General features: G+C 40.9%; 1 protein-coding gene across 1 annotated transcript; it reads right to left on the bottom strand.

The window, feature by feature from the left end:
- Nucleotides 1-544: 544 nt before the first annotated feature.
- Nucleotides 545-24,488, bottom strand: LOC129824328 (nuclear receptor ROR-beta-like). The gene is made up of 9 exons (XM_055883904.1): nt 24,019-24,488; nt 10,855-10,940; nt 10,492-10,633; nt 9,790-10,308; nt 9,547-9,674; nt 9,308-9,440; nt 8,581-8,688; nt 8,004-8,227; nt 545-7,591 (listed from the first exon to the last, which is right to left on the bottom strand). Exons 1-9 carry the CDS (start codon nt 24,023-24,025, stop codon nt 7,427-7,429), a joined length of 1,512 nt encoding a protein of 503 aa, XP_055739879.1. The 5' UTR covers nt 24,026-24,488; the 3' UTR covers nt 545-7,426.
- Nucleotides 24,489-25,349: the final 861 nt, after the last annotated feature.

Genomic DNA, 25,349 nt, shown 5'->3' with positions numbered 1-25,349 from the left:
AGGTCCCACTCTGCAGTTTGGAATGCGATGTGGTGTTGTTTCTGCTCTCTTGCCAACTTCTTAATGAATTGTCATGCCAAACAATGACAACGGAGTAGGCAAAAGCACAGATCTGGGACCAGGCTAATGTGTTATACATAGGCCCATTTTGATCCCTAGCCCTTTAAGTTCTTACAACTTCAGTGTTCACAGATCAGGATCAGTGACAGCAATATGGCAGACGCTCTACTTAGCTTGTTGGAAGGCTAGGGGGAGCCATCACGATAATATTCACACCTATCTAGTCATTTCAGATATTATTTTTGTTACCCCCTCTATACTATAGCACATACAAGTATATTGTGTATTACCCTGAAAACAAGAATATGATTATACTGAAATTAAGGGACATCTAGGCAAATAATGTTTCCATTGTGAACTTGTTGCCATACTATTACCACTTCATTACATGATGTAAGTGGTATTAAAAAAAGTTTTAAAAAAAAGTGAATAAACCAGGTTTGTGATGAGGGAATTGACATTTTTAAAAGACAGACTTCACTGATTCAAAAGAAATACTTTTATTACATTCTTTAAAGCACATGTAATGTAACCCAATGTACAATATATATCGAGCTGATTGACTCGTTTACTCTTTAACTAACAAAATACCTCTTGTACATTTTGGGGGGAAGACAGAAATGTTATTGATTTTTTTGAATTTCCCTAGGTTCTTAAAAAAATAGATCACTTTTTTGTCTTGTAAAGTCAGTTATGACATAAAAAATAAAATAATCAAAGATCAACAGAGAAATCAAAATCACAACCAAGGTAACATTAAATCACAAGAACAAAATATTTTTTAAATTCTATTTTTATTTTCTTGATTCTGTCTTTTAAAATTCAGATTGTTTTATAATATTGAGAATAAAGAGAAAAGATATTTGACACTGAGTACCATTCACAAAAATAGAGCTTACGTACACAATGATCAAGGTTATGGGTCTTGTCTTAGGTGCGAGGTGAGAAGAATACAAGGCTAGTAGAAGACACTGGTGAGAGGACCCAGACTGAACTCAGCTAGCTCCCTGAGTCACTCTGAACCCTTTCTGGAGTGAGTTCTTAGAACCGTATTCTCAATATTCTGTACCGGAACATTACAGTTCAATAAGTTCAATAAGGACTGAATTAGAATCAGGATATGCTGTCCGTCCATACTCTTCAAAGGGGTAAGTGATGCTCTGTCTGAATCCTAAACCTAATTAACTTCAATGCCTAACTCAGGGGTAGCTGGTAGCTCAGTCCATCATTAGACTTGTGCCCACCCAGTGGGACACTGGATAGGAAATATCTTTGACATACAGTGAGTGGAGGACACAGGAACATCAATGTACAAAAATAATACAGTTGATCCAACCAGCAAAGAAAGCTTATGACACATACACACTTAATTGTAACCCAAAGAAAAACTATGAGTGAAGGGGAGCCTATTCCTATTGGCTGGCTGTTACTGGTTAGGTACTCTCACAGAGAAACTCTTCTCCTCAATACTTATTTCAGCGGTCTCCTGAGGCAAGGGTCCAACGTTTCCGTCAATATTGGGTCATTGACAATGTTGGGCCATAGTCTGTACAGTTCAGATACTGGCCCAAGAACGTGTCTCCTCCTTTGCCTTTGTGTGATTGGACTGCCTACCCCGGGAGTATCCACTAGGCAAAGAGTGTTCTGCCTCCTCCCCATTGGTCACATGACATACAGTACATCACCCCATTGGGTTGCAATGGGGGTGGGTGTTGCCGTGGAAACCAGTGAGAGGAAAACAGTCCAGGAAAAAAATAATTTTCTAAGAGTGCTTTTTTTGAGATCACTCGGAGTCCATTATCCCTTTTTCTTTCTCTCCGCTCATCTCCCTCTCTCCATCTCACACCCTCTTTGCTCTCTAAATATATATATATATACACATACACACATTTATCTATATACATTCTTAATTAAAATATTTATTTATGAATGTGTATATAAATTAAAAGATCATTTCTTTTCTTCTTGTCTCTAAGTGGCATTAACAAGGGAAGGGGGTTTGGGACTGAGGTTTCTCATTGCATTTTAAAAGCCTACAAAGGGCAGCACCAAACACTGTCAGAACATGTGCCTATGTCTGTGTGTGTGTAACCATTCTGTGAGTTTCTTATTAACCTACTGGCAGACAATGATCAGCACCAAGTAGTGTGGCATGTCATACCGGTTTATATCTTCTTATATTTAACAGATAAATAACTGACTCATAAAATTGGTCCCTTGGTGAAAATTGGTGAGTACATACCTGCACAAGATACAGTACCAGTCAAAAGTTTGGACACCTACTCATTCAAGGGTTCTTCTTTATTTTTACTATTTTATACATTGTAGAATAATAGTGAAGACATCAAAACTATGAAATAACACATATGGAATCATGTAGTAACCAAATAAGTGTTAAACAAATCAAAATATATTTTAGATTCTTCAAAGTCGCCACCCTTTGCCTTGATGACAGCTTTGCACACTCTTGGCATTCTCTCAATCAGCTTCATGAGGAATGCTTTTCCAACAGTCTTTAAGGAGTTCCAACATACGCTGAGTACTTGTTGGCTGCTTTTCCTTCACTCTGCGGTCCAACTCATCACAAACCATCTCAATTGGTTTGAGGTCGGGTGATTGTGGAGGTCATCTGATGTAGCACTCATCACTCTCCTTCTTGGTCAAATAGACCTTACACAGCTTGTTGGGTAATTGTCCTGTTGAAAAACAAATGATAGTCCCACTAAGCGCAAACCAGATGGGATGGCGTATCGCTGCAGAAGGCTCTGGTAGCCATGCTGGTTAAGAGTGCCTTGAATTCTAAATAAATCACTGACAGTGTCACCAGCAAAGCACCCCGACACCATCACACGTCCTCCTCCATGCTTCACAGTGAGAACCACACATGCAGAGATCATCCATTCACCTACTCTGCGTCACAAAGACAACGGTTGGAACAAAAAAAAAACGCAAATTTGTACTCTTCATACCAAAGGACAGATTTCCACCAGTCGAATGTCCATTGCTCATGTTTCTTGGTCCAAGCAAGACTCTTATTCTTATTCATGTCCTTTAGTGGTGGTTTCTTTCCAGCAATTCCACCATGAAGGCCTGATTCACGCAGCCTGAGAGCTAGTTTCATCATAGCGCTTGATGGTTTTTGCAACATCACTTGAAGAAACTTTCAAAGTTCTTGAAATTTTCCGTATTGAGTGACCTTTGTCTTAAAGTAATGATGGACTGTCATTTCTCTTTGCTTATTTGAGCTGTTCTTGCCATAATATGGACTTGGTCTTTTACCAAACTGGGCTATCTTCTGTATACCAACCCTACCTTGTCACAACACAACTGATTGGCTCAAACGCATTAAGGAAAGAAATTCCACAAATTAACTTTTAACAAGGCACAACTGTTAGTTGAAATGCATTACAGGTGACCACCTCATGAAGCTGGTTGAGAGAATGCCAAGAGTGTGCAAAGCTGTCATCTACTTTGAAGAATCTAAAATATATTTTGATATGTTTAACACTTTTTTGGTTACCACATGGATTCCATATGTGTTATTTCATAGTTTTGATGTCTTCACTATTATTTTACAATGTAGAAAATAGTAGAAATAAAGAAAAACCCTTGAATGAGTAGGTGTGTCCAAACTTTTGACTGGTACTGTATATGTAGCCTACATACAGTTGAAGTCGGAAGTTTACATACACCTGAGCCAAATAGATTTAAACTCAGTTTTTCACAATTCCTGACATTTAATCCTAGTAAAAATTCCCTGTCTTAGGTCAGTTAGGATCACCACTTTATTTTAAGAATGTGAAATGTCAGAATAATAGTTGAGAGAATGATTTATTTCTGCTTTTATTTCTTTCACCACATTCCCAGTGGGTCAGAACTTTACATACACTCAATTAGTATTTGGTAGCATTGCCTTTAAATTGTTTAACTTAGGTCAAACGTTTTGGGTAGCCTTCCACAAGCTTCCCACAATAAGTTGGGTGAATTTTGGCCCATTCCTCCTGACAGAGCTGGTGTAACTGAGTCAGGTTTGTAGGCCTCCATGCTCACACACGCTTTTTCAGTTCTGCCTACACATTTTCTATAGGATTGAAGTCAAGCCATTTTGCCACAACTTTGGAAGTATGCTTGGGGTTATTGTCCATTTGGAAGACCCATTTGCGACCAAGCTTTAACTTCCTGACTGATGTCTTGAGATGTTGCTTCAATATATCCACATAATTTTCCTACCTCATGATGCCATCTATTTTGTGAAGTGCACCAGTCCCTCCTGCAGCAAAGCACCCCCACAACATGATGCTGCCACACCCGTGCTTCACGTTTGGGATGGTGTTCTTCAGCTTGCAAGCCTCCCCCAAACATAACGATGGTCATTATGGCCAAACAGTTCTATTTTTCTTTCATCAGACCAGAGGACATTTCTCCTAAAAGTACAATCTTTGTCCCAATGTGCAGTTACAAACCTGTAGTCTGGCTTTTCTATGGCGGTTTTGGAGCAGTGGCTTCTTCCTTGCTGAGCAGACTTTCAGGTTATGTCGATATAGGACTTATTTTACTGTTGATATAGACACTTTTGTATCCGTTTCCTCCAGCATCTTCACAAGGTCCTTTTGCTGTTGTTCTGGGACTGATTTGCCCTTTTCGCACCAAAGTACGTTCATCTCTAGGAGACAGAACGTGCCTCCTTCCTGAACGGTATGATGGCTGCATGGTCCCATGGTGTTTATACTTGCATACTATTGTTTGTACAGATGAACGTGGTACCTTCAGGCATTTGGAAATTGCTCCCAAAGATGAACTAGACTTGTGAAGGTCTACAGTTTTATTTCTGAGGTCTTGGCTGATTTCTTTTGATTTTCCCATGATGTCAAGCAAAGAGGCACTGAGTTTGAAGGTAGGCCTTGAAATACATCCACAGGTACACCTCCAATTGACTCACATGATGTCAATTAGCCTATCCGAAGCTTCTAAAGCCATGACATCATTTTCTGGAATTTTCCAAGCTGTTTAAAGGCACAGTCAACATAGTGTATGTAAACTTCTGACCCACTGGAATTGTGATACAGTGAATTATAAGTGAAATAATCTGTCTGTAAACAATTGTTGGAAAAATTACTTGTGTCATGCACAAAGTAGATGTTCTAACCGACTTGCCAAAACTATAGTTTGTTAACAAGAATTTTGTGGAGTGGTTGAAAAACGAGTTTTAATGACTCCAACCTAAGTGTATGTAAACTTCCGACTTCAACTGTATATGGTACCGCCAAGAACTGTCTGTGGGACTACAAATGAATGAACCCTGGGTATGTTGAGTAGAACCAAAGAATTACAATGATTCTAAATTGAACAGTTGAATTGAAGCAGAATGTTAGTATTTACATTTGGTGTGGGGCTCTAGCTGGTGCATTGGTGCTTGTCAGTGAGGTACATTCATGACAGGGTTGGGGAGCATTGAAAAAATGATGTTCTAATTAGAGGTCGACCGATTAATCGGAATGGCCGATTTAATTCGGTCCTGATTTCAAGTTTTCATAACAATCGGAAATCGGTATTTTTGGGCGCCGATTAAAAAAAATATATATATATTTTAATTTTATTTTTTACACCTTTTTATTTAATCTTTATTTAACTAGGCAAGTCAGTTAAGAACACATTCTTATTTTCAATGACGGCCTAGGAACGAGGCAGAACCACAGATTTTTAACATTGTCAGCTCGGGGGATCTAATCTTGCATTGATTACATTGCACTCCACGAGGAGCCTGCCTGTTAGCGAATGCAGTAAGCTAAGGTAAGTTGCTAGCTAGCATTAAACTTATCTTATAAAAAACAATCAATCAATGACTGTCATTGCTCCAATGTGTACTTAACCATAAACATCAATGCCTTTCTTAAAATCAATACACAAGTATATATTTTTAAACCTGCATATTTAGCTAAAAGAAATCCAGGTTAACAGGCAATATTAACCAGGTGAATTTGTGTCATTTCTCTTGCGTTCATTGCACGCAGAGTCAGGGTATATGCAACAGTTTGGGCCGCCTGGCTCTTTGCGAACTAATTTGCCAGAACTTTACATAATTATGACAACATTGAAGGTTGTGCAGTGTAACAGGAATATTTAGACTCATGGATGCCACCCGTTAGATAAAATACGGAACGGAATAAACGTTTTGTTTTCGAGGTGATAGTTTCCGGATTAGTCAAAGGTATATGGTTTAGAGAGAAATAGTCGACGCGTTATAATTCCTGTAATAACTTGCGGCTGAATTTGAAAGGGGTTCCTTCGTTATTTTACCGTTCATGTCTTCCATAGAGAATGTCTTGATCTACTTCAAATAAGGTCTGTGTTTCGTGCAGGTTTAAACCGCCTCGACGTTTTGATACCCGTGTAAATCTCACTAGGATATGGTAACGTTTGTCAACATATTTTCATAAATCCACTCTACAATTTCTTTTAAATCTTCGCTTATATTTAGCCAATATTGATCAGAGTTACCTTGTCCTATGGATATCTACACAGTTATAAAATTGGCACGGTGATGCAAGCCTACACGAAACACAGACCTTATTTTAAGTGAATCTAAAAATATCCTATGGAATAAATGAAGGAACCGCTTTTCAGATTTTGCTAAGTGTCATGGGAATTATGACTCGCACTTTGGTTGTCAATTCTTACCATGCCCATTATTAAAATAGGATTTCCTGCATATAGAAATTAAAGTTTTTGTTTTCAACATTCATCACAGGTAACTTAAACTCTATTTTTATTCAAACAGTTGAGAGTATTTGTCTCCTAAGCAGACTCTTCAGTATCATTGTCACTTCAGAGCTGTGTGTGTATTTATGTATTATATTAAGTTAAAATAAAAGTGTTCATTGTTCATTCAGTATTGTTGCAATTGTCATTATTACAAAAATGTGTGTGTGTGTATGATATATATATGTATTTAAAAAACTTTTTTTTTTTTATTAAACGGCCGATTAATCGGTATCGGCTTTTTTTGTCCTCCAATAATCGGTATCGGCATTGAAAAATCATAATCGGTCGACCTCTAGTTCTAATGCTAAATGATCTATGTGCATACTGTAGAATATGCATATCGCCCATTAGTTTGTCCAAAGTGCTACGGTACAAAAGGACCATGAAGGTGAAGTCTGTAGTGTAAGGTGTATGGCCTGCTGGGATAGTGGTGGACTAACACAACAGGATGCTGGGAGACTGAGTATTTTAAGTCCTGGATTGTCTCGTTAACAGCTGGTTATTTCTGAGGTCACTATTTATATCCCTCACTTATTCATTCTCTCCTTTCACTTCCCTACCTCCATACTTATTTCTCTCTAACACATTCACTCCATCTTTCTCTCTAGGAGTTGTTTGTAGAGTCGGGGAGAGAGATCTCACTCCCAAACACTTCCCGGTAGAGTGGTGGGAAGCTGTATGCGGTCTCGGGGTGGACCAGACGAAAGAACTCCAGCTTGTCGATGTGGAGATTACAGATGGACTTCATTATCGGCAGCTTGGATACCATCTACAGAGGGGACACACCAGGATCAGTCAGGAAAACACAATCAATATTTGTGGACTTGGTGTGATGGAAAGGGAAAAATCTGGAGAATGCATGAAATGTGTATGTACTTAAGCTAAGCTAAAATGGGATAGATCCGGTCTACAGCACTAGACTGGTTAACTGCCTTTGTTCGATTTAAAGAATGTCAGCATGTCTACAGCACAAGATTGTTCAGGCCATAAGGCCCTATAAAATGTGCATATGCGGCTGTTTGGGATATTCTGGAGAGGATCGTATCATAAAGTTCTTGGAGAGGAGACATATGCTATACCAGTAACTCCAATATGGTGGATCTCAGCTAATGACAACTGGGGCATGGCTAGAGACTGTGGGGTATTGTTGTTATGGTGCTGTGGAGTGTGCTAGGCCTGACCTGGTCTAGCTTCTCGTCGGCAGCTCCGCTCATGTGCAGACTGTGTTGCAGAGCCAGGTAGACCTTCGCCTGTAGCTTCTGGACCTTCTGGCTGTCGGCTAACCATGGTCGGTCTGGGGACAGAAGGACAGCGGCGCTGAACAGAGCCATCTCCTCATCGGTCAGCTGCAGGCGGGAGAGCCCTTTGGCCAGGTCAAACACGGCACTGACCAGGTCATCGCAACCTGCAGAGAAATGTCACAATATTAGATATCCAGACACCATGTTGAGCTTTGATTGAATTGTACGAGTTAGCCTCACCTACTATCCCAATATCGCGAGCTTACATAAAGATCAGCGGTCAGGCTGGTTTTTGATCAGGCTAATTTGCAGTAGCTAACAGTATCAATCAAATTTCAATCAAATGTTATTTATAAAGCCCTTTTTACATCAGCAGATACATCACAAAGTGCTATACAGAAACCCAGCCTAAAACCCCAAACAGAAAGCAATGCAGATGTAGAAGCACGGTGGCTAGGAAAACCCTATACATTATACTGTATCGCAGAAAGAGTAGCCTATTTATAAAGACACTTACCGAGGGCTTTGAAGAGCTGAGCGGAGGCAAATTTGCCATCAAAGAACATGGTGTTGGTGGTGGCGTTAAATGCCCTGCACATCCTAATCAACAGCACCTCCAGACAGCCTGCAATGGTAACCACAGAGAGCCACAGAGAAGACGGAAAATGCTCCAACATGCACAAACACACAATGAAAAGTAAATATTTCAGATTGGAGGACAGCAGATGTAAGGCGTTTGAACATTTCGAAAATCAGCAGCGTAGGATGGATTTGTCAAAAGGGGTTTCAAACATTTACAAATGGTATAATATGGAGCATTGTAAAATAAATGTGTTTGTGTGTTGCAGATATAATGATAAATGATATACAGAAATGTAGGTTCCAGAGATGGTTAAATGGTCAGAGCAGTGATGTGTGTTTTGTAAAAAAACAAACCAATACAAATAAAACGAGCACAAAAGGAAGAAGGTTGGAGAAAAGAAGTACAAGAGCCAAAGTTAGCAAGATAAAGCATTTACACCATTTCTTCACTCACATTACAGAAATGTTCACGTGGTGCTATGGTATACTGTTTGCATATGTAAGTGTGTGTGTAAGAGAGAGTGTGCATGTCACACAGAAAGAATTATCTTTATAAACATGCCCACCTGCTTTTGCGTATCAGTGTGTCTATGTATGTCCTGTAAGAACTGAAGTGATTGGAGCAGTCAGTCTAGTTTGTATATATATATATAGGTACTGACCTGCTTTGAGCAGAATAATCTGGTCATTCTGACACAGGTCCATGAAGCCTGTAATGCGTTTGGCAAACTCCACCACGTACTGGATGGAATTGGTGATGTGGTGGGCACATTGCTGCCACACAGACTCTGCAGACTGCGAGAAAGAGAGAAATGATCATTTAATACGACGATAATGCAATATTATACTAGGTATTGTGATGGTGAGTGCAATGTGTGTGAGTGTGAGTGTGTGTATTCACCTCGCACTGGAAGTTGCGAGTCTCCTCAGGTGAGTACTGCATCCGATTGTATGTCAGCCTCTTCAGGTCGTCAGAGCTGTACTGACTTGTCTCCAAGTGGGACTTGACCACACTCTGGGTGATACGCTCTGAAACAACACAGGCACACTTACGAATACAAGACCACCACAGACAACATGTTTACTTGATACTGGGAAACTTAGTTGGTTATGTTAGTTATAGCAATAGTAATAGATTTCTTACCTATATCCATAAGAGTGCAGTCATCAGGCAGTGTCTCTAGCAGTGTGGCGTGTGTGTGTGCCAGGAGCGCGTGTGTGTGCGACAACATCTGGTACTCGTGTTTGATACCATTGGCGTCGGTGACATCCAGTAGATTTTGCTGGGGAGAATTCTGATTGGACGAAATGGGCGAGGATGATGATGGTGATGAAGAATTGGAGGTGTTCCCAGTGCTTCCGCCGTGGTCTTCTTGCAGCTCCAGGCTGCAGTACTCGTGGGCCTCCTGTGGGGTCAAGGGGAGGTCAAACAGTTTGGGGAGCGCTGCGATGTCATCCAGGTCACTCAGGGTGGAGCTGGAGCCCCCGCTGCTGTAGGAGCGACTGAGATCCCCGTGCCTCTCCCCCTTGCTTTCTCCCCCAGCCACGTCTTCCCTGGACAGTGACAGACCCTGGTTCAGACACTCCTGGTTTTTCTGGTGCTTCTGGACCTCAGCGTACAGGCTGTCGCGCTGCTTCTTAGACATACGGCCAAACTTCACCGCTGGATGGAGACAAGCGACGGGGAAGAATATAAGTCAATGTCTGTGTGGATTGGAAATAACTTGTACAATGCTGTCATGAGTTATCCTCTGGGTTAGAATACTTGCACGTGTGTGTGTGTGTGTGTGTGTGTGTGTGTGTGTGTGTGTGTGTGTGTGTGTGTGTGTGAGAGTTAGAGACTCACCGTCCCGGCTCATGCCTAACACCAGACACTTCTGCAGTCTGCAGTGTTGGCAGCGGTTGCGGTTGGTTCGGTCAATAAGACAGTTCCTCTGGCGGGAACACGAATACATGGCATTGTTCTGCTGGCTGCGGCGGAAGAACCCCTACACAAAGAAACACAATGGAATGAGTCAAATTATTACATAATGTATATAATTCCAGTATCATAAACCTAGATGTTATAGCATGGATGTATTAAATCACCGACGACAACAAAGGATATTTTCTATTGCAGCTCGTCTTGGTTTTACATTGTTAAGACAGTCAGTCTCCCATTACCTATTTTGTGACGTGGTGAAGTGGAAAAACTCTAGTACTTGCTCACCTTGCAGCCTTCACAGGTAATAACTCCATAGTGGATTCCTGAGGACTTGTCCCCACAGATCTTGCAGGGTATTACTTCTATTTGAGCTGCAGAGACACACAGAGCGAGAGAGAGACACACACAGAGAGAGAGAGAGAGAGAGAGAGAGAGTACATATTGAAAAAAGCTATGAATATTAAGCCATCAAGTGAGTTATCAAACCTGTATCAAAACCTAATGAGAATGCAGAAAAATAATAATTCCCTGCCAAGTCTACAGCTAGTAGATCTCAAAATAAGGACAGGAAATTCGACTGATACAGCCTACACACACACCCCTCTCACTATTGAATAACACCCCCGCTGAGGCCAATCTCTCTTGGGGCACGGCCAAGAAGAGCTTGTATCAAAACCACATGTGATTGCATAAGGTGTTGCAAACGTTCACACATACATTATAGACACTCTGCAAGGCTAGCATTGGCTTCGAGTCAGATGAATATTGGCGTTTGCAACCGGGTAACAGGTTTCCACCTGGCATGTGGCTGTGGTTAGCACAGTGTGAAGGACGAGTTGGTGAAAGTGTAAGGCAGGCTGTCAGTTTGGCTCTGCCTTGTATGCTCTCAGTGTAGCAACAGCAGACAAAGGCATTCAAATGGGAAAATATTGACTTGAAATCATGGCGCATCTACTCTAGGTAACTGCCAAAATAAAGGAAACACTCAGGCAAATGGGGGTCACGAATAAAATGCAGAGTTGCCCATTATTTTGGCTACCATGGCTAGAAGAGATCTCAGTGACTTTGAAAGAGGGTTTTTAAAGGGGCATAGGTGGTTTAAAGGGTGTATGTGTGTCTCAGTCACCATATATGAACCCAAGGGGTGCCTGAGACGGCGTTTTCAACCACCATCAACAAAACACCAAATGATCACATTTCTCATGGGAAAATGGTATTGCGTTCCTCCAATAGAGTTTCAGAAACTTGTAGAATCTATGCCAAGGCGCATTGAAGCTGTTCTGGCGGCTTCTGGTGGCCCAATGCCATATTAAGACATTTATTGTTGGTGTTACGGCGTACGTTTAACCTCGCTTCATATTCGTTGCCAAACCCACTGGCTCCTGGTCATCTAAAAGTATTTACTAGGTAAAGCCCCACCTTGTCTCAGCTCACTGGTCATCATAGCAGCACCCACCCATAGCACGTGCTCCAGCAGGTATATTTCACTCGTCACCCCCAAAGCCAATTCCTGCTTTGGCTGCCTTTCCTTCCAGTTCTCTGCTGCCAATGACTGGAATGAACTGCAAAAATAACTGAAGCTGTAGACTCATATCTCACTAACTTTAAACTTTAAGCACCAGCTGTCAGAGCAGCTCACAGATCACTGCAACTGTACACAGCCAATCTGTAAATAGCCCATCCAACTACCTCATCCCCATACTGCTGTCAATTTATTTTGCTCCTTTGCACCCCAGTATCTCTACTTGCACATTCATCTTCTGCACATCTATCACACCAGTGTTTAATTGCTATATTGTAATTATTTTGCCACTATGGCCTATTTATTGCCTTACCTTCCTTATCCTACCTCATTTGCACACACTGTATACATACTTTTTCTATTGTTTTATTGACTGTATTCCATTCCATTGTTTATTCCATGTGTAACACTGTGTTGTTGTTTGTGTCGCACTGCTTTGCTTTATCTTGGCCAGGTCGCAGTTGTTCTCAACTAGCCTACCTGGTTAAATAAAGGTGCAATTAAAAAAAAAATTAAAAAAGTTTACAAGCACAGTAACAATTCAATATTAACCTGAATATGGCAGTAGGCAGATTATGCAATAGTCATGTAAACACCTTACACTGCTTATCATAAATCTGCTTAAGGTCAAAATCGAAGTAAGCATACACCGATTAAAACACCTGGTTTCCTGAGCAATCTTTTGAATTATTAGGACATATAAATGTAAACGCCTTCAACCGGCGTCCCAGCGGTGTATTTGATCTGCGTACGTGCCAGCACCAGCCAAGCGAGCCTCCCTCATTAGCGTGAATGGACTGAGTTCGGAACAACTGAACGTATGTGTCTTAGAAGTCGTTTTCACAGACAAACTGTACATGTCCCAGCTCAGAATCAAGTACGCTTCCCGAAAATAACATGGTCGCTGTAGTAGAACCTTTATTTTCATTGCTGATTTCCTGCATTTATCAGTGTCATCGGGTAGCCTGATTTCAGATGTGTCCATGTAAACGGGATTATTAGAGAAATCCTTCTTCTTGCAAAGCATGTAAATGTTTTAATTGAACTATTATATTAATCTGACTATATGCAATAATCGCATTATTGTGTGCATGTAACCGGACTCACTGGTTCCTTTATTTTGGCAGTTACCTGTATGTGCCACATTTCATACAAATACAGTTGCACCCCAGACAGATTCATCCAGCAAAGAGAATAGTACAGCTCAAAGTAAACATAAAAGGAGCGGGCGGATGATTTGACTGAAATGTTTTGCACCTGAACTTGGCCGAGTGTCTCTAAAAGTTGTCTGTCTGACTGTGGACCCAGTGAAGTGAAAGAGACAGAAATAGACAGAGTCATGTGTCAGAAACCTCAGTCCCCTCAAACACACTCTCCCACTCTCTCCCTTCACATACACGGGGCCCATATGATATGAGAGGCTAAAATGGAGGGCAGTACTTGAAGAAGAAAAACACGTTTCCTTTTAAACAGACAGAGCTGGTCAGCTGTATTAGTTCACCACAGCCACAGAACTAAACAGAGACAAAAACAACTAACTTATGAATGTGACATGCTAACATTACTCAATCTGTCAGTCTATGTTATGTTTGTGCTCTAGAAAGAGAGAACAAATGTGTGTTATTCATAAAACATGGGCTCTTTAGACTCCCAAGAGGCAGACATAAGGAAAATCACGTTACACTGTAATTGAATGCATTGCTGTTGTGGCATTGCATGTAGGAAAATATCAATTGAAATGTGTTTTTTTAAACTGGGAAATTCTGCTGTCCTCTCTAAGTAATAACTCAAATACACAGAGCGACTGAGGCAGCTGCAGGCATGCAATGGAAAAAAAAGTGTCTCCTTCTCTCTTCCCCCTCTGCACTCTCTTTTCTCTCCAAACCCCCGCTCGCTCCCCCTCCCTTTCCTCACGATTATATAACTCTCATCTGCAAGCATTCCGCGAACACACTCATTCAAGGGAGGTCACTCTAGCAACGCTACCGCCCTGCCTACTCTGTCGCTACAGCTCCCATTGGCTGAGGAGCGGGCAGGGCCTGTCTGGGGTTGGTTGTGTGGGATATCACTTAGGCGCGGTTGCCTGCCAGACTATTCTGTCCTACTGACACAGTTTCTCTGTGTAGCGGACGATTATGGATGAAGATCGTCATGAAAATATATTAACCGTTGTACGTTTTTTTTGTGTTTGGTGAGAACAGCTGACTGAAGAAGACAGGATGGCCGGGCGTCCGTGAGGTTCAGTCCGTTTCTGCTGTAACATGGACTCTACAACGTGATTAAACTTTGTTGTTCCTTACGGAAACATATTATAGCTAACGAGTCTATGGCTGCCTAGGGAACGCCCCCCCTCCCTGCAGTAGACCATGCAGTCAAGAGAAGAAAAGAGGAGATAATGTACATCTTTAAGTACAAAATTAAAATAACTTTGCTAATTGAACGGTTATTAAGGTGACCGCATCATTTGGCTGACCAATAACTGTCATCCAAAATTCCATGACCGCCACAGCCCTAGGTCCAGCAGTACCATGTCTGCTATCTGACTACTCTCATTGACATTGAGCTTCTGCTTCAAGTATTGAAATTCTTGTCCCCAGCTTGAGGGAAGGCAGGGGCCAGAATAACACACAGCAAATTTGTGATTGGAATTTTAACTCCCAGTGTTAAATTAAACACTTTTAGTAATTATATGTGACCCACCGAAAGTGTTAAACTAACACTTTTCAAAGTCTTGATAAACGAACACACCAAGAGTGTTGGGTCCCTAACGCCATGGGTGTTGCAAATTCCAACTTAAATTAACTTTTTTATTAGAGCTAATGCCATTACACTTTCTCAGTGTTAGGGAATTAACACCTGTGGTGTTACATTAACTTGTTTTGGGGTGTTGTTTTAACACTGCAGGGTGCCTTGTTTTCATATTTATTTCCCAGGGTGCCTGTTGAGTGAATTTTAGAGGTAGCAGTACCATCCATTACTATGTTTGCTAGTGACAGAGACATTGTTGCTGCATTCAATGATTTTCCGTCCTGTAGCCTTTACCAATTGAATGCCTAAGATAATATAAATAATACATTTTTTTACTTATTTATGACCATAGAGATTTTTTTATATATATTTTTTTACAATACCATATTTCCACAGCCTAGTATTACCCTAACACACTGGTCATAACCTCCTGGTTTGCAGGTCACATCAGCAAGTCACATAATGCTGGCTTGCAAAGTGTTATATAATTCCTGTTGCAATCCAGCTAGAGTTAGGATATCCAACAATTGGAACTTTTAATCACCCGCAGTCTGCAGTTAGAATGACTGCCAAGGTTGGGAAGATCAATAAATGAGACTACCTAAACCATCTAAAATGGGAGAACTATCTCCATAACAGGTGAAATAAGTCCAATAATTGACTGATTGGATTAGTTTCGGAAAATGTATGTAATTTATCTTTGTGTAGTATAAGATCAATGAATCCACCAATGTGCATGCAGAAACATTGATATTAAAACAAACTATCCTAAAACGCAACCTGCAACAAAACATCCTGGGAAATAAGATAATTAGGCCCCTCCCATGTCTTCTTCAGTTGAGTAACACCACCAGCTGATTAACACTTCATTTATTCACCGCAGGTGGCGTCAATTTAAATACCACTGGCGTTAACCCCACTAGAATCAACACTCAGATATAACTCACAATACTTTTTACCTTAACACCAAGATTTTAACACCCACAAATTTGCTATGCACAGACCCCCATTTCGTGACATCATCATTCAGTTCTGCAGTTGACTCCTGACCTGGGCTGCCACACCAATCCCTCCAATCCCCTTTAATCTCTGACCTATCATCCTGGAGAGCAACCACAACATAGTAAAATGCAACTGAACTAGTTACATAACAAAGAAATGTGAATCGGTGTCCCCAGTTTGTTTCAGTCGTAGAGGCCAAACTAACACAAGGTTAAAGTTTTTGCACAGAAGTTTCCATGTTCAAAATGACTCATTCTAACCCTAAACTCAACGCAGATATCTCAGAGAAAGACAAAGTTTCAAAGTGGTAACATTATAGGTCTATTTTCTCACAACACACCCAAACCAGGTATCAATCAATCAAATCAAATCAAATTTTATTAGTCAGATGCGCCGAATACTTACAGTGAGCCCCTAACCAACAGTGCAGTTTAAAAAAAATACGGATAGAATACGAGATAAAAGTAACAAGCAATTAAAGAGCAGCAGTAAAAAATAACAATGTATACAAGGGGGGCCGGTACAGAGTCAATGTGCGTGGGCACCGGTTAGTTGAGGTAGTATGTACAGTTGAAGTCGGAAGTCTACATACACCTTAGCCAAATACATTCCAAGTGGGTCAGAAGTTTACATACACTCAATTAGTATTTGGTAGCATTGCCTTTAAATTGTTTAACTTGAGTCAAACGTTTCGGGTAGCCTTCCACAAGCTACCCACAATAAGTTGGGTGAATTTTGGCCCATTCCTCCTGACAAACGTTTCGGGTAGCCTTCCACAAGCTACCTGAGTCAGATTTGTAGGCCTCCTTGCTCGCACACGCTTTTTCAGTTCTGCCCACAAATTTTCTATAGGATTGAGGTCAGGGCTTTGTGATGGCCACTCCAATACCTTGACTTTGTTGTCCTTAAGCCATTTTGCCACAACTTTGGAAGTGCTTGGCATCATTGTCCATTTGGAAGACCTATTTGCGACCAAGCTTTAACTTCCTGACTGATGTCTGGAGATGTTGCTTCAATATATCCACATAAGTTTCCTTCCTCATAACGCCATCTATTTTGTGAAGTGCACCAGTCCCTCCTGCAGCAAAGCACCCCCACAACATGATGCTGCAGCCCCCGTGCTTCACGGTTGGTATGGTGTTCTTCGGCTTGCAAGTCTCCCCCTTTTTCCTCCAAACATAACAATGGTCATTATGGCCAAGCAGTTATATTTCTGTTTCATCAAACCAGAGGACATTTCTCCAAAAAGTGCAATCTTTGTCCCCATGTGCAGTTGCAAAACGTAGTCTGGCTTTTTTTACGGCGGTTTGGAACAGTGGCTTCTTCCTTGCTGAGCGGCCTTTCAGGTTATGTTGATATAGGACTTGTTTTACAGTGGATATAGATACATTTGCACCTGTTTCCTCCAGCATCTTCACAAGGTCCTTTGCTGTTGTTCTGGGATTGATTTGCACTTTTCGCACCAAAGTTTGTTCATCTCTAGGAGACAGAACGCATCTCCTTCCTGAGAGGTATGACAGCTGCGTGGTCCCATGGTGTTTATACTTGCGTACTATTGTTTGTACAGATGAACGTGGTACCTTCAGGGGTTTGGAAATTGCTCCCAAGGATGAACCAGACTTGTGGAGGTCTACAATTTTTATTCTGAGGTCTTGGCTGATTTCTTTAGATTTTCCCATGATGTCAAGCAAAGAGGCACTGAGTTTGAAGGTAGGCCTTGAAATACATCCACAAGTACACCTCCAATTGACTCAAATGATGTCAGTTAGCCTATCAGAAGCTTCTAAAGCCATGACATAATTTTCTGGAATTTTCCAAGCTGTTTAAAGGCTCAGACAACTTAGTGTATGTAAACTTCGGACCCACTGGAATTGTAATACAATTTCTGTCTGTAAATCTGTCTGTAAACAATTGTTGGAAAAATGACTTGTGTCATGCACAAAGTAGATGTCCTAACCGACTTGCCAAAACTATTGTTCGATGTCCTAACCAACTTGCCAAAACTATAGTTTGTTAACAAGAAATTTGTGGAGTGGTTGAAAAACGAGTTTTAATGACTCCAACCTAAGTGTATGTAAACTTCCGACTTCAACTGTACATGTAGGTAGAGTTATTAAAGTGACTATGCATAGATGACAACAGAGTGGCAGTGGTGTGTGTGTGTGTGTGTGTGTTTGGGCGATGCAAATAGTCTGGGTAGCCATTTGACTAGATGTTCAGGAGTCTTATGGCTTGGGGGTAGAAGCATTTCAGAAGCCATTTGGACCTAGACTTGGTGCTCCGGTACTGCTTGCCGTGCGGCAGCAGAGAGAACAGTCTATGACTAGGGTGGCTGGAGTCTTTCACAATTTTTAGGGCCTTCCTCCGACCCGCCTGGTATAGAGTAGAGGTCGACCGATTAATTAGGGCCGATTTCAAGTTTTCATAACAATCTGTAATCGTTATTTTTATTACACCTTTTTTAAACTAGGCAAGTCAGTTAAGAACACATTCTTATTTTCAATGACGGCCTAGGAACGGTGGGATAACTGCCTTGTTCAGGGGCAGAACGACAGATTTTTATCTTGTCAGCTCTGGGATTCGTTTTTGCAACCTTCCGGTTACTAGTCCAACGCTCTAACCACCTGCCTTGCAGACTGACTACCTGTTACGCGAGGGCAGCAAGAGGCCAAGGTAAGGTGCTAGCTAGCATTAAACATATCTTATGAAAAACTATCAATCTTAACATAATCACTAGTTAACTACACATGCTTGATGATATTACTAGTTAATCTAGCTTGTCCTGCGTTGCATATAATCGATGCGGTGCCTGTTCATGTATCATTGAATCACAGCCTACTTTGCTAAACGGGTGATTTAACAAGAGCATTCGTGAAAAAAGCACTGTCGTTGCACCAATGTACCTAACCATAAACATCAATACCTTTCTTTAAAATAAAATACACAAGTATATATTTTTAAACCTGCATATTTAGTTAATTTTGCCTGCTAACATGAATTTCTTCTAACTAGGGAAATTGTGTCACTTCTCTTGCGTTCCGTGCAAGCAGTTAGGGTATATGCAGCAGTTTGGGCCCCCTGGCTCATTGAGAACTGTGTGAAGTCCATTTATTCCTAACAAAGACTGTAATTAATTTGCCAGAATTGTACATAATTATGACATAACATTGAAGGTTGTACAACGTAACAGCAATATTTAGACTTAGGGATGCCATCCGTTAGATAAAATACGGAACGGTTCCGTATTTCACTGAAAGAATAAACGTTTTGTTTTCGAAATGATAGTTTCCGGATTCGACCATATTAATGACCAAAGGCTCGTATTTCTGTGTGTTATTATGTTATAATTAAGTCTATGATGTAATATTTGATAGAGCAGTCTGACTGAGCGATGGTAGGCAGCAGCAGGCTCGTAAGCATTCATTCAAGCAGCACTTTCGTGCGTTTTGACAGCAGCTCTTCGCAATGCTTCAAGCATTGAGCTGTTTATGACTTCAAGCCTATCAACTCCCGAGATTAGGCTGGTGTAACCGATGTGAAATGACTAGCTAGTTAGCGGGGTGCGGGCTAATAGCGTTTCAATCGGTGACGTCACTCGCTCTGAGACTTGGAGTAGTAGTTCCCCTTGCTCTGCAAGGGCCACGGCTTTTGTGGAGCCATGGCTAACGATGCTTCGAGGGTGGCTGTTGTCAATGTGTTCCTGGTTCGGGGCGAGGAGAGGGACGGAAGCTATACTGTTACACTTTGCCTATAAGAACATCCAATATTCAAAGGTATATGAAATACAAATGCTATAGAGAGAAATAGTCCTATAATTCCTATAATAACTACAACCTAAAACTTCTTACCTGGGAATATTGAAGACTCATGTTAAAAGGAACCACCAGCTTTCATATGTTCTCATGTTCTGAGCAAGGAACTTAAACGTTAGCTATTTTACATGGCACATATTGCACTTTTACTTTCTTCTCCAACACCTTGTTTTTGCATTATTTAAACCAAATTGAACATGTTTCATTATTTATTTGAGGCTAAATTGATTTTATTGATGTAATATATTAAGTTAAAATAAGTGTTCATTCAGTATTGTTGTAATTGTCATTATTACAAAGATTCTTTTTTTAAATTATTATTATTATTATATTTTTTTTTTAAATCAGCCAATTAATCGGTATCGGATTTTTTTGGTCCTCCAATAATCGGTATCGGTGTTGAAAAATCATAATCGGTCGACCTCTAGTATAGAGGTCCTGGATGGCAGGAAGCTTGGCCCCAGTGATGTACTGGGCGTTCGCACAACCCTCTGTAGTGCCTTGCGGTCAGAGGCCGAGCAGTTGCCATACCAGGCAGTGATGCAACCAGTCAGGATGCTCTCAATAGTGCAGCTGTAGAACCTTTTGAGGATCTGAGGACCCATGCCAAAAACTTTTCAGTCTCCTGATGGGGAATAGGTTTTGTCGTACTAAAAAGGGAATAAAACTAGCTACCTCTGTCTGTTTATCAGTCACAGCCTAAGCACGTAACTGTGTTCTCTACTAGAGGCTAATTCAATAGCTTTATGGCTCTGGCCTCTAACCCTTCTCCTTTCTTGGAATCTAACATGGAACATGTGGGGGTAATTTTATTGTGTCAGTTAGTCAGTGTGTCAAGCAGTCAGTGTGTCAGCGGGCCAGTAAACTCAGATGGATTGGATGCCCTTTACCCAACCAGCCTTCTGGGTCACCACTCCTACCACTTTTTCTAGGCTAACATAACACGGCACATATTGCCACATACAAGGCCCCTCTAGTCAAGTCCCTTAGGTGATTGTTGTCTGTTGTGTCCGACAAGGTGAAGGACAAAGTGTAACAGTTCATTTCCCAACTGAGGTAATTTTCCCAATATGAACTTTTCGCTTTGTAGCTCCCAGAGTTGCTTACGGTCAATATGGTGAAGCGAGATCACCATGATAATAATAATAATAAGTACAGTGAGTATTTCTTTGTACTCAAATGGCTCTACCCCTAACTACCTTCCCACTTACAGAACAAATGCTTATTTCCACTTTGGCTGTGAAATAAGTATTTGCATTTCATGGTCTGACATGGAATGCAAATATAACTATATATATATGCATATTCTGATGCAGTGTGAAATTCATGTGTTAGTGATTGCTTTTAATGAAGTGTCAACGAGTTAGCGTATACATTTCGATATCCCACCAGAAGTAGAACCACCCTCTACAGGCCAAAAACAATCTCCTTCCCTCCCCAAGCAGATTAGGAACCGAGGAGCCTCTGTGCCAAAAACCCTCAATCCAAACAAACACTAAATACTGTAATTCAACAATAGAAATATATATATATATATTTATATATGTTTTATATGCTACAATAGCAATATGTTCATCAGTCTTACAATGTATTGTTACATTGTTGTGACAACAGACATTAGGCTAGTCTATCTTGTAACAAGTCTTGGTATGCCTTTTGATTGCAGTAACGTTGCAATTTTAGAGGCAACGTCGTGAGAAGATAGGCAGCAACAAAAAGTAGCAAAGTAGCATCGCAGTAAGTATGAACCTTTTTATCATCATCTTTCTGTTCGTTGATTTTGTCAATCATGTCAACTACTATATCCATTCCAGGAGCTAAAGAAAATGTATCTATAACCTGCTGCCTGAGTTCAACTTCGTTGCCTTCGGGATGCCCCAGGCAAGGCTCTGCAACCAAACAACTGTTTTCGTCCTTTGCTGATCCTTCCCTCTGTCTATGCCACTCCCTCCTCTCTCTCTCCCCCGCCCTCCTGAATGCTGTATTCGCTCGGTGACATAGGTCACGTTCTCTTGCTCAGACGTCGAACGCATCAACCAAATGTTGTGTCACGTCGACATGTTCCTCTGCCCAGGCGTTTCTGACACGTCAGATCTTACAACACCTAGATAGGTATTTTTAGTATCAGCTAACCACAGGAGGGATGATTATCTTAAGTAATTTCACAATTCAAATAATATCATAAAATGTTTCCAGATATCTGCATAGTCAAACTTGTATTGATTTATAAACTTTGTTTAAACTTTCTGCGCAACCTGCGCGACTCGGGAGAAAGGGTGCGCTCTACAGCAGAGCGGGGATGGGCTGGGGCCGGTGGTGTGTGACATGGGAGGAAGAGAGACAAAAAATGATCACTGACTGGCGCTAGTTAGATAGACAAACTTATAAATGCTATAGGTTATCATCCCACCTGGCAGTGCCTGTCTTTACTGCATCAAATCGATGTAAAGAAGCTAGCTAAGATGGCTAGATGATAGCCTACTTGTCGTTTGCTCATTGTAGCCTACTCCTTCTCATTTAGCTAATTGAATTATGTAATTTGAATTTCATTTTTCATTGAACAAAGATCTCCTACTTCACGTTGCTACACATGGAACCTCTGACTGTAGTGCCAACATCAACAGGCTACACGCGTGACATGTACGGTCTTTTCGGGCGACGCACGTCAAAAAACGACATTCAAAAGTTTGTTTTATTAAAATTAAGAATTTCTAATGTCATGGTATATCCTTCTGTGTAGCAATGTCAGATAGATATTCGAATACTAACGTCAGTTCGGATATTTGAATAACCGTGCCCATCCCTAAACCACATCATTCGTTAAAGCAATATGTCAGTCGATGACAGTCAATGTCGTGGCACGCAACCAGAACCATTGATTGACGCATGCAACATCTGAGCAGGGGAACGCGACCAATTAGGTCAGTGGAACAGACAACATTCTCTCCCTCTACACAGTCGGTCATGCTGCCACCACCATCACAACATGCCGAAAACACACAATTAATAATTTTAGATTAATTAACCCACTGAACACCACACATGAACAATATTACACACTGAGTGTACACAATATTAGGAACACTTCCTAATATTGATTTGCACCCACTTTTGCCCTCAGAACAGCCTTAATTCGTCAGGTCATGGATTACAAGGTGTCGAAAGTGTTCCACTGGGATGCTGGCCCATGTCGACTCCACTGCTTCCCACAGTTGTGTCAAATTGGCTGGATGTCCTTCGGGTGGTGGACCATTCTTGACACATACAGGAAACTGTTGAACGTGAAAAACCCAGCAGTGTTGCAGTTCTTGACACACTCAAACCGGTGCGCCTGGCACCTAGAAAGGCACTTAATTATTGTCTTGCCCATTCACCCTCTGAATGGCACAAATACACAATCCATGTCTCAATTGTCTCAAGGCTTAAAAATCCTTCTTTAACGTGTTTCCACCCCTTCATCTACACTGATTGAAGTGGATTTAACAGGTAACATCATAGCTTCACCTGGTCAGTCTGTCATGGAAAGTGCAGGTGTGCCTAAGGTTCTGTACACTCAGTGTAATTCTGGTTTCATTAACATGGATTTATAGTGCCGTTTGTGCTCAGGATGGCTACTCTGGCAAAGATATTAAAATAAAATGCCATAAATATGCCAGTATGATTTACAAATGTAATTGTTTAATTTATAGGCAACTAATTTTAGTCCTGCTATTCCAATTGAATGATGTTTTGATCACATGTGTAGCCTATTTTAGAACCTGTAGTGCACGTTTTTACCAGTGTGCACCTCCTATCGACTCGTTGCATAACCCAATATGGATCCCCAGGCACATTTTACAGACAGAGTCCCAGGTGGAATGAACCTGATTATGACATTAATGCAAAAAGTCAAATCATAGACTTTTAAAACAAAACACATAGGCTATTTACAACCATATGGTCTCAATCCTGAATTAAATGCAACATTGTTCAAATATTGAACCAAAATATTTTATGATGAATATAAGCATTTTCACTAGTTCTCTGTCAGACAGAAAACTCTCGCCAGTCTATACACTAACAGCCAGGACGCCCATTCACAGCGGCGCACCTGGCAGAACTAGCCAGATAAACCAGTCAGGCAAAACAGCATGAGATTAGCATCATACGCACTTCGAAAAGAAAGCAGTTACACTGTTAATTGCACAGTTAGGCCTACAGTAACTTACATTTCAAAAGCTTTTTATACATTGTTTCATATTGAAATGACCATCGTATACTTTGCAATGTCACATATATACTATGTTTATTAAAAATAGTATATGTGACATTGCAAGGTATACGATGGTCATTTGAATATGAATGATAGCCTAATAATAAATGTACCTCTCATGTTGAATATTATCGTTTCTGGATCAATGAATTCGACTTCATGGGGTGTGTAACAGAATAAAAATATATGTCCAACTGTTGAAAGACAAGCATTTGCTGGCACGTAAAATAAAACGTATTTAGCCCAACGACGTAAAATAAAACGTTTTAGCCTAACGAACTAGATTTATATATTTTTTAAACAAGGGAAAAATCCGCGAGTGTTTCTTTATCGTTCGACAAAGTCTTGCAATGGTGAATCAAATACAAAGAAAATCGACTATTCAAGTTGAATTGTGTCCTGTTTGTCTCGATGCACTATTTCGGTAACTTTTTACAAAATGCTCCCACGGTGGTTTAGCTTGCAAGCAAGGTCCCAATACTCTAACTCCCCTTTTTCGTTCTGACTGCCTTTCACTCTGTCTACCCTGCTAACCTACTTTTCGACGCGTGGACTGGACTCTCATATGATCTCACACTCCAGATAGCTCCTCTTCGAGTCTTCGCGGCCGCGCGTACGCGGGATCGAGTTTTAAGGGAAATCAGATCTACTGGCAATAACAAACAACAATTACCGCTTTAACTCTCATTTAGAGTAACGTGGGTTTGAAAATAACGTTTTTTTTGTCGTTTTTCACAAATCAAGATTTTCTGCAAGGCATGGACCTAACACTATGGGCTATTACACCCTTTTTCTCATGCACTTTGTGTTGAGGTGGATAGGCCATATCTAAGAACAATGGGCATTATGATAATAAAAACTCTGAGCTTTGTGTTGCAATTATTACTAATGATTACTTCTGATTCATGCCATTCACAGGGAAGTTCTCCTGTGTGAGAGCTGTTTGGGGGTTGTGCTTTGTCATGCAAGGCTCTGGCAGTTTAGTTATGAAACCGGGAGAACGCAGATTGCGCAATAGGTTTGTAGAGCGACACTGGAGTGAGTGGAGCACGAAGCCACACACCACTCAATATCGTCATATCTTGTTATTGATAACATGTCTTGTTTTGAGGTGTTTTTGACTGTCAAGTCTATGCTAATATGGCAAAAATGTACTAGCTATCTAACCAACAACTGTAACGATATATTTGAGAGACAACAAGTGCTCATTGTGCAAATGTATTTATGTTTTCAATAAACATTTGGAGAGGAAATATAGTTTACATGTTGTCAACAATCTAAGGCAACCCCATCTGTTTTTCTCCATAGTTGAGCATGGGTTAGTTTTGTTGCTAAACAACCAACCTGTCTATGTGTAACAGATTAACTTTAGACTGTTCCCTCGCCCCGACACGGGCACGAACCAGGGACCCTCTGCACACATCAACAACAGTCACCCACGAAG

Source organism: Salvelinus fontinalis, chromosome 26 (assembly GCF_029448725.1).
Source record: "Salvelinus fontinalis isolate EN_2023a chromosome 26, ASM2944872v1, whole genome shotgun sequence".
NCBI lineage: Eukaryota > Metazoa > Chordata > Actinopteri > Salmoniformes > Salmonidae > Salvelinus > Salvelinus fontinalis.
This window is presented reverse-complemented; position numbering and strand designations above follow the sequence as displayed.

Excerpts from the sequence above, each read along its gene's own strand:
- LOC129824328 (XM_055883904.1), bottom strand. Across the intron at positions 10,309-10,491 it reads GTTAGGCATGAGCCGGGACG|CGGTGAAGTTTGGCCGTATG; the intron begins GTGAGTCTCTAA and ends GTCTCCATCCAG. Across the intron at positions 9,675-9,789 it reads CTGCACTCTTATGGATATAG|AGCGTATCACCCAGAGTGTG; the intron begins GTAAGAAATCTA and ends GTGTTGTTTCAG.